Source organism: Nuphar pumila, chromosome 13 (assembly GCF_984573655.1).
Source record: "Nuphar pumila chromosome 13, dmNupPumi1.hap1.1, whole genome shotgun sequence".
NCBI classification, from domain to species: Eukaryota; Viridiplantae; Streptophyta; class Magnoliopsida; order Nymphaeales; family Nymphaeaceae; genus Nuphar; species Nuphar pumila.
This window is the reverse complement of record NC_143261.1, coordinates 21,932,806-21,943,098: the sequence shown is the minus strand read 5'-3', so window position 1 is coordinate 21,943,098 and position 10,293 is coordinate 21,932,806. Positions and strand designations below refer to the sequence as shown.

At 40.6% G+C, this 10,293-nt stretch overlaps 1 protein-coding gene across 1 annotated transcript; it reads left to right on the top strand.

The window, feature by feature from the left end:
- The first annotated feature begins 7,640 nt into the window (after window positions 1-7,640).
- Window positions 7,641-9,520, top strand: LOC149818063 (AAA-ATPase At2g46620-like). The gene has a single exon (XM_089985162.1). The coding sequence runs from the start codon at window positions 8,019-8,021 to the stop codon at window positions 9,408-9,410; it is 1,392 nt and encodes a 463-aa protein (XP_089841288.1). The 5' UTR covers window positions 7,641-8,018; the 3' UTR covers window positions 9,411-9,520.
- Window positions 9,521-10,293: the final 773 nt, after the last annotated feature.

The following is a 10,293-nucleotide window of genomic DNA, read 5'->3' as shown; positions in this document are numbered from 1 at the left end:
AACAACGTTCACTACTGACTTGTTGAAGATAATGTTTACGCTTCGGCGCAACTTCTCGGGAGTGTCAAGCGAGACATGATTTTGACCTACGTTGTTCGATCCCATTATCTTTGGCTGGTATTCATTCGCTGCAAAAGACTTAATGTGAATTAACTCCACGTTTTCAAGTAACTCCGTTGCAGCTTTTCTCGCACATGCATAGCCTTCTTCGCTTCTCGATGCCAAATCAGCAACATGCATGAATGACCTACACAGTTGTTGGTAACGGGAGGCTATGTGGCACTTCTCGTCAACACCAGATTTACTCACATTGTCCATAACGAGCATTTCAATCTTCGCGCGTCTCGTCCATCTTCGCATTACGTAAGACTCAGGTATTTCTTGTATCTTCTCTTAATTGAGTGCCTTTAATGCATGACAGCATAGGATACCTTTGAATTCATACATTTTGCACGAACATTCTACCCTTCCGTTGTCGACATTGTACGTGACATGCGCTTCTTGCCTTTCCTGATGCTTTTCGCCCTGACAAAAAATATGGTATTTGTGCATATTCTCGGTTTGCACCAGTTCTTCTATTCTGCAATTCATGACATGCAACACCTCTTTCTTGATCCATTCAAATACAGTTAGTGTATACAGAGCTGCAGGTCGCATCAATATTTTCATGCCAAAAGTTAGAGGTCATGTATTGAAGCATTTCACGTCTTGTTCAAGCTCATTCTGTCTTAGACCATCTACAAATAATTCATATTGTTCCATGAAATGAAACATTGTTAAACATGAATACAGGGTTTTCTTCAGCGTGGCATGCATAGATTCGGCTCTTTGTGTGCTTATCATAACTGCACAAAAGTATTGTCTTCCATATGCCAATGCCCACTTCTCTTTTTCTGCATATAAATTTTGTAACCACAGACAGTCAGCAAGGTCGTATGTCTTAATCATTTTGTCCCAATCTGACTTAAAGGTGGCCTCGTCTACGCTATGAAGTACACACCTTGTAAAATATTTGTCAAACCCTGTATTCTGATTAAATATGTGTCCTATGTTTTTTGCTGCATTTTGAAAAATATGCCACAAACACAGGCGATGATGTGCATTTGGCCACACATGAAGCACTGCAGCCGCAATTGCGTGATCACCATCTGTAAGTACAGTTTCATGATGCTTCCCGTTCATTGCCTGTGTAAATACTCTGAACAACCACTTAAAGGTTTCCTTGGTCTGGTCATACACAAAAGCACCGCCTAATATACAACTCTGTGCGTGATGGTTCACTCCCACAAACTGCGCAAATGGCCACTGTTCAGTGTTAATCTTTACTGTAGTATCAAACACAAGCACATCATTGAAGCATTCATAATCTAATCTAGACCTTGAATCTGACCAAAACATATTCACGGCATATCCATCTGCGTCCACTTGCATTACACTAAAGAAACCATGTTCATTGCTTGATTTATTCTGTAAGTAACGAACCAAACAACATATTTCTCCGTTCTTCATGTTATCTGTCCTCTTCCTGCTCAAGTGGTTTCTAAGATCCAAAGGTGTGAATGACACATTTTCGCGACCACCATCTATGCGGGTAAACAAATTGTATGTCTTCCTTGGTGCAATGCCGGCGCTATCGGCTATTTCAGCCATTGCAGCATGAGCTACAGTTACTTTACGATGTGACCTTAGCATAGGAGTCATAAATGATGCAGATAAATCATGATTATGATCACTGATTAAAGTACGCACGACAAATTTCCCATTCAGATGTCTTCTCAAAACCAATCTCGCCTGACATCCACATCTTGATTCTGGCATGCTCCTAGTTGGATTTCCCATTGATTTCTTCCAACCTTGCTTGGAACAGACATATGTCTTTCTAACCAAGACACCCTGTGTATTTTTTGACCAAGAAAACCTTCTCACACTGAAGCCAACTTTTAAGGCATAATCATTGTAAAATTTATATGCATCTTCTTCGTTATTAAAATGCATTCCTTCTATAGGAACATAGTCAAGTGCAATTCCATGTACATTCCCAGTTCCTACGGTTTTATTAAGTGTACTGACATCAAAATCAGGATCATTATTGAATTGCATTTCTTCTCCTGGAACATTGAAGTCAGGTGTACTTCCGTGTACATTCCCGGTGCATACACTTTTATTATGTGCGCTGTCATGGTAGTTTACCTCATCATTGAATTACATTTCTTCCACTGGAACATTCAAGTCAATAGTGGGTCTAATGCCTGCACCTTTCTTTTCATGTGCATCGTTAGTGCAGATGTTCAATTCTTCAGTTGGGTCATAAGTATAGATATTCAATTCTCCAGATCTTTCTATTGATTGAGCTACATCGTCTTTATTACAACCTGATGATAAGCTCAATAATGTTTTAAGAAATATATCAATTTGTGTTTGCAGTAACATGGCAAACAAGTCGATATTATCTCACAAAAACGAGAGTCTGTTACTAATACAGCGATTTGAGATACAATGCATATGATGAGTGAATGTAGGATACCTGATGGGGTAGAGGCCCTTCCTAGCATCTGCAAACAAGCATTCCTGTCAACAGGTCCCAGCGTCTTACAAATATCGATAAGTTTCCAACCTTCGTAAGAACAAGATCTACCTGCAATAACCAAACAAAGCCTTAATGACATACAAGACGACATGCCTTCTTCATCGATAGCATGATGCTGGGAAGCTACTCACGCCGCCTTGATGGAACTGGTTGGAATGTTTGTGCATCATTGCTTTCTTCCTTAATGCCTAACAACAACGACAAATAAAAGAAGACAGTGGAATGTTTTGTAAGCAATATATCGATTTCCGTTAGCAAGCGGCATAGGTTTACTACGATTTAATCAGGATGCATATAAGAACGGATACCACTAGGGTTACGCAAGTCAAAGCAACGATTTAATGAATGAAAGTATCAAAGCAAGTGCGGTTTGATGTTTGCTTGTGCTGAGCATCGACGTGTCGCTTACCATGCCAATAAAATAAACATGTCGTACATGTGTGTTGACGATAACGCTCTCATAATATCCACGAGGCTCTAAAGCGAGTTCAATAGAAGTCGCTGAGAGAGCAACGATATGCATGCGAAAATCGCCCCGCCATGCGTGTCAAGATGTGTTTCTGCACCCAAACGTTTTCAAAGTCTGTGTACAAATATCTTACAAATACATATTACAAAACATATAATATCTTACAAAACGATATGTATAGCGATTTGTCAGATATTGAAAATCGATACGGCAGTTCAGTTTTTATAACTTATAACTCGACGATACAAAAACATACTATCTAAAAGGTCGATAAATATATCACACAATAAATTACAAATCGATAAGGAAGAACTTGAACATAATAGCAAACAAATCGATATTAACTAACAAAAATGTATCTCACAAAAACGAGAGTCTGTTACTAATACAGCGGTTTGAGATACAATGCATATGATGAGTGACTGTAGGATACCTGATGGGGTAGAGGCCCTTCCTAGAATCTGCAAACAAGCGTTCTTGTCAACAGGTTCCAGCGTCTTACAAATATCGATAAGTTTCCAACCTTCGTAATAACAAGATCTACCTGCAATAACCAAACAATGCCTTAATGGCACACAAGACGACGTGCCTTCTTCATCGATAGCATGATGAGATGAAAAGCTACTCACTGTGCCTTGATGGCACTGGTTGGAATGTTTGTGAATCATTGCTTTCTTCCATGATGCCTAACGACAACAGTAATGAAGAGAAGACACTGGAATGTTTTGTAACACTGGATCGTTGATAATGGGAGCACTGTTACAGCAGATGGCGCACGCGAACGTCTCCACTTTAAATGGTTAACATCAAACTTTCTGGAATTTCTGCTTTTTTGTCCTTTTCCCCACCCGTCGTTTCACAACTTTTGAATGGAGGATATTTTTGTCATTTCCTCGAACCGTCATTTCAGGGCAAGAAAAGCAAGTAAGGGTGATTAAGTCTTTGCAACAGCACCAGAGTCCGATGCAAAGTTATGTCAACATACACGGGAATACAAGCCCCATGTGCATGAATACGTGGCGCTCATTCGATCCCCCGAACACGGACGTGGGATTCAGTGAATCATCGGGGGCAAACATACACAACCCTCTCCAGCAATACGGGTTGTTGTGAGTTCTGGAATCATGCACTTTATATTTTCTCTATTTTATTTAATCAGATTCCAGAGCTACACGATCTTCTTGTTGAAAAGTCGGTTAAGTACAACATGCAATAATCTAATCGAGTGCGGTTGGTAGTTGGTAAGATTAAAACTCATTCATTGCGATTATTGGACAAGTTTTGATCTGATCAATGGTTTGCTCGTCATTACTTTACTCGAAACACAGATCTGAACCGACGTTTTACCAGACTTGTCAATCACGCACGTCTATGTGATTCACGTTGGTCGTCCCCAAGCCTGCATCTTGATAGTAGCTGACGCATTTGATAGTTAGTTATTTTAAAAGTATTAGGTTGTCTTATGTTTTACGTGGTCATTGATTAATTTAATAGTTGTTGCATTCGTTAGTTAACCTATGTTAGTTTTAAGTAATCTTAGTTAATTAGGTTAGCTCAGATCTCATGTTTCAGCAGTGGTTAGGTAACGTGTTTAGTGTTTTTCCTTAGTGAACTTATTAATGTTAGTATAGATTAATTTTTATTTTGCTAGATTTAATTTAGTAGTTCTAACCCATGCTTTTGTGATTTGTAGTTAGTTAAGTTATTATAAGTTGGTTGCATGTTATCTTAAAATTCTTTCACGTGTTAGTAGCTTGTTTAGGTTCACGTTCCTTCTGAATTGAGATTAACTTGTTTAGTTTATTGCATGCTTAGTTAGATTTTTATTTATTTAATATTGTTTATGGTTTCTATATTTTCATAATTAGCTTGTTAAGGAGTTATTGGTTTGTCTTGAGTCATTCGGCTATTAGATTTGGTTAGTTTAGATTCATGATTTCTTGTTTAAGATTAGTTAGTTATTTTCAATTTGGTTCAAATAGAAGTTTGTTACAAGTTTGTTAGTTTTTTTACTATTTTGTTACATGTTAAGTTAGTTTATTAGTAGTAGTTAGATTCTTATTTTTGTGATTTTTCTTTAAACTAACATTGAATTTTTCTCTAGTTTTTTGTTGTTTTATTCTTGTTGAGCGGTTGCGTTTTGCAGGAAAGTGGTTAAACGTGCGGTGAACCCTCAAAAGTACCTTAAAAGAGGCTTTTGAGGCACCTTAAAAAGCCCTTCAAAAAAACCAATGATGAAGAAACAAAGAAAAAAGCATAACCAAATGCAAGGAAGGGACTAAAAGCTCAAAGCACTCAAGACCTTTTCTTTTATTTTTAGTTTAGAATTTTATTTTATTTAATTCATTGGGTCCGTCATAAAACCATTTAATTATTCTTTGTAAGCTCTCCGCAGAGAGCAACACTCATTCTTTTATTTAGTTAATTAATCTTTATTTTTAAGGCAACAAAAGTAGTTCTGTGTAGGGTACAAAAATACTTATCATGTTCAATGAGTTTGACCTGGACTCCACCACTTGTGTAAGCCGGTTATTATTATTTGCTGTATGGCTGTCACCGTTATTTTTATCAAAAATATTGTTTTAAAAATCTATTTCATAAAACTTACACCACAAACCAAAGACAAAAATAAATTTTTTTAATGAATAAATAAAATAAAATAAACTTAAACCTATTGAATGAATAACAAATTAAATTCTTTTTTGATAAAAATCATTTTAAAACCATGCCATGATACTTGTCTTATTGTGAAAAATCCTTAAAATTTTTATGTTCGGGTCGACCCAGTTGGGTCCAACCCGTATAGAGTTCAGGTCCCCTATGAAATCCCTATTTTTTTTCAAATTTGTTTCTTACGTTTTATTCGCAATAATTACTCATCTGATTTTAAATAGTTCAAGTGTTTTTTAGTATTTTCTAAAAATAATTATTTATTCAATTAAATTATTTTTCAAGATTAATTTTATGACCAAAATACCCTTTTTAAGAAATTATTCCAAAAACCGTTGAAATGTGTCTTGTTAAGTTCAAAACACCTCAAAACCCCTAAATGAGTTTGTGGCTCTTTAAAATAATTAATTTTCATGATAATTTAAATTTTTTATCTAAAAAAATTCTTAAAATGACTATTTTACCTTTACTAGTCAAAAATATATAATTAGGTATATAAAATACCAAAAAATTGACAGGATAGAAATACATTTTTAATTCAAAGGTAAAGCTAATTCTTTATTTATTTAAAATCTCAAAAATTTATAGGTTTTACAATTCAATAGGCCATAATTGTCATATTTTTTTATCACAGCCAAAGCACAAGAAGTTGCTAAAAGTTAGTGTCATCTATGTCTTTTTTGGTTTAAAAATTAACTCAAAGTACTAGTAAGCTTTGTAAAAAATATACCTTTTCTTTTACATAGTTTCAATTAAAATATATATATATATTTTACTAGGCTTAGGAAAAACATCCCTTCCCAAGTCACCGTCCACGCTTTGGCAGACCTTCAGTTGGTAAAACCTTTGAGGTGTCCATCAAGAGAATACATCTTTGATTCCACCCATCCCCTATGTCATCCTCCATATTGGTACCCCTCTTAAGCAAGTTGTTTTGATCAAATCTGACCTTATAGAGGAATTCAGCACCATTGATTTAATAAGAGTTGACTCTTGGATTATAATTACAAAGTTTTATGTTTTGTGAACCGTTGATTTTTGAATCGCCAAAAAAGCTTGCATACACGTCAGGTTTCAGTGATTTAAATGTCGATCGTCACTAAATGAATGATATAAATCACATTTAGGGGGGTCCGATTTTGATCAAAATAACTTGCATTAATGAAATCTTGATGAGGGGTATGAAAATAGGGATGGCTTTGGAGATGAGGGGTATGAAAATAGGGATGGCTTTTGGATCTCATAGGCTGATGAATTAGGTGGCCATATCTTCCTACCTCAATTTTTAGGTTTTCATGTTTTGTAATAATTACCATGTGAATGTGATTTTCATAGATTTTTTATTTTCTCTTAAATCTAACCATATGGATGATGTGAACTAAGTATTTAGTTTTCATAAACCAAATTCTTTAATACTTTAAAATCAACACCTCGAAATCTTCATAAATATTCAAGGATCCAAAAATCATATTTTTAATAAAAAGCACATGATCCAACAGTTGATTCCCAGTAAATTCTCGGTGCTGAATACATATACAGCGTGGTTTGGATTGGTTCACGGGTAGTTGTCCATATTCTAGTGACTATCAAATCTGAGAATTTTAGACGGGGTAGGTGTTTGATTAACATGACAAAATTTATCTCGTCTCGAAAACTTTTCAAAAGTTGCGTCGTCTTTTTGGGTACGACGAAAAGTCGGATCTCCAGTTTGGAAAATGGGCCGAAAGAAAGAAGAGTGGAGGCGAGTGATGGAGCGACGCGGTGACTTATTACTGGCGGACGGGACGGAAGCCAGTCGACGTCAGTGTATCCGCGAGCGAAGCGTGGGCATAAAAACCCGTTCCTCCCGCTAAGCCTACGCGTTCCCAATTCCATCCACGATCCTCACCCATTGAGCGGGCGGTTGGACAGCAAGGACGAGCCCCCATCGAGAAGAAGAAGGAGGAGGAGAGTTCCTCGTTTTCCTTCAACTCTGTGTCTTCTGATATCTCCTGTTAGGCTTCTTCTTCTTTCTTTAAAAAAAAAAAAAACTTTTGAGAAGAAACTCACACGCGTGCGTTTCGGATAGGAATCGCATCTTCAGCGGGTGGGAGAAAAAGAGGTGGAACAATGGAACACAACTCCAATCCTTCACCGACTCTTTGCCCAACTTTGCTTTTATGGGTTTCACCTTCGCCCTCATCGATTTCTCCGCGGGCGCCCCTTCGATTCACCATCGCTTTGATTTAGCGATAACGATTAACGACTCCCCTTCCCCCACAAGCGTTGCTTGGTTTTCCAGCCGCCGGAAACATGGCATCCGGCGACGTGCTCCTCCCCCTCTTCTGCGTCTTCCAGACCTTCCTCATCTCCGTTCTCCTCTTCTTCATAGTGAGGAGGCGGAGCGAGGACGACCGAAGCGGAGCGTACCAGTTCTACCGGATTCCCGAGTTCGAGGGCGACGGGTTTCGGGAGAACGGGCTGTACCGCAGGGTCTCCGTTTACCTCAGCTCGCTTCCGGCGTCGGAGGACACCGAGTTCGCCAACCTCTTCACGCCGAGGAACTCGAACGAGATCTCTCTCAGCCTCGACGCCAACCGGTTCGTGGAGGACTCGTTTCTCGGGGCCAGGATGTGGTGGAAGAACGAGGAGGACGGCCAGGGGAGTCGGGCCTTCGTGCTCAGAGTCCGCCACAAGGACAAGGCCGGGGTGTTCCGCCCCTACCTCCAGCACGTTCAGGCCGTTGCCGACGAGATCACCGGCCAGAGGAACGAGCTCCGCCTCTTCACGAACTCGAGCCAGAGGTGGAGGTCAGCCCCATTCCGCCACCCGGCGACCTTCGAGACGGTGGCCATGGACCCGGACGTGAAGCGCTGGATCAAATCCGACCTGGAATCGTTCGCCAAGGGACGGCAGTACTTTCAGCGCGTCGGCCGGAGCTGGAAGCGCGGTTACCTCTTCTACGGCGCCTCCGGTACCGGGAAATCGACGACGATAGCCGCGATGGCCAACCTCCTCGGCTTCGACGTCTACACGATCGAGCTCTCGCACATCGCGGACGATTCGGAGCTCAAGATCCTCCTTCAGAAGACCACCGGCCGATCGATCCTCGTCGTCGAGGACGTCGACGAGTACTTCCCGGGACTCGGCGGCTGGAGGACGACGGGGGTGACCATCTCGGGCCTTCTGAGCATGATGGACGGGATCTGGTCCTGCTGCGAGGAGCAGAGGATCATGGTGTTCACGATGGGCAGCAGGGACGGCATCGATCCGGCGATCCTCCGGCCGGGAAGGCTCGACGTGCACGTCCACTTTCCGGCCTGCACCTTCCCAGCGTTCAAGACCCTCGCCTCCACCTACCTGGGCGTGAAGGACCATAAGCTCTTCACCAGCGTGGAGGAGCACCTCCAAGCAGGGGCGTCCCTCACCCCAGCCGAGATCGGAGAGATCATGATCGTCAATCGGACCTCGACCAGCCGGGCCTTGAAGTCCGTCATCAACGCCCTGCAATCGAGCAGCCGACCAGTGAGGAAATACGCCGCCAGCTACACCAGCGACAGCTTCAGCGGCGTGTTACCGGATTCCGGTGGGATAGTCCGCCGGGAGTTTCAAACGCTGACGGAGCTCAGGAAGTTGTATGGCTTCCTTAGGTTGAAGAGCAGGAGGAAACCGCCGCAGTTGTGTTATGAACCTAAGGAGGCTTAGAAGGGAAGAAGGGTCTCCGGTGAGGATTCCGGTGACGGCCTGCCGGAAGTTGGGTGACCCACTTAGGTCGTTGATTCAGATGTGTTGGGTTGTGAAAGTTTCTTTCTCTCTCTTCATTTGTACTTTTTTTTTCTTTTTAGGGTACGTTTGTGTGTCAAGGAAAATGGGTATTTTCCGCGGAAACCCATCAACGGGCTTGCGTTTCTGTGTGGCTCACAGTGACGAATCAAACAGCGAAAACTGCCGTTTGACTGAAAACCCTTGATGGGCGTGCCAAAATACACGCTGCTTCTGGATTTTCCCCGAAATCGGTTTTCGTAGAAGTCCGATTCCGTTTTCGCGGTAGGCATTTTCCAATGGCACCCCCCCCTTCAGTGACATGCAAACGCCCCCTTAAAGTTTGTCAACGGCATTTGGGTTTTTTCGTTCTGGAATCTGATTGTGAACATCAAAAGAATTTCGGGTCTTTAGCATACGTGCTATGAATCAGGTCAGCCCTTCAATGTTATTTGCATGAAATGGGTCGAGTACATATCCCTTTGGTCCAAAACTGTTTCAGGTTTGTAAGAGTTTCAAGATGGGCACAATTCGAATAGAATAAAACCGACTTCAATCTGCATAATGAAGGTTTCCAGTAAAATACTTCTTTTGTTTCGCTGGGTTTACATACATAAATAATGGTTCAACACAAAAGACACACACATCTTATTCCTTGTCAAGATGATGCTGGCATCACTTTTAACATATATTAATATAACATATTATATTATGTATATATTGATTGAACCATTAGCATAATCCGGCTTAGATTGATGTATGACAATGTATCATACAATATACGTATTTATGAATCTATATGTTCATATTTAAGTATACATGTTAG

Bases quoted from the DNA above. Each gene is read 5' to 3' on its own strand.
- LOC149818063 (XM_089985162.1), top strand. From the start codon at position 8,019: ATGGCATCCGGCGACGTGCTCCTCCCCCTCTTCTGCGTCTTCCAGACC.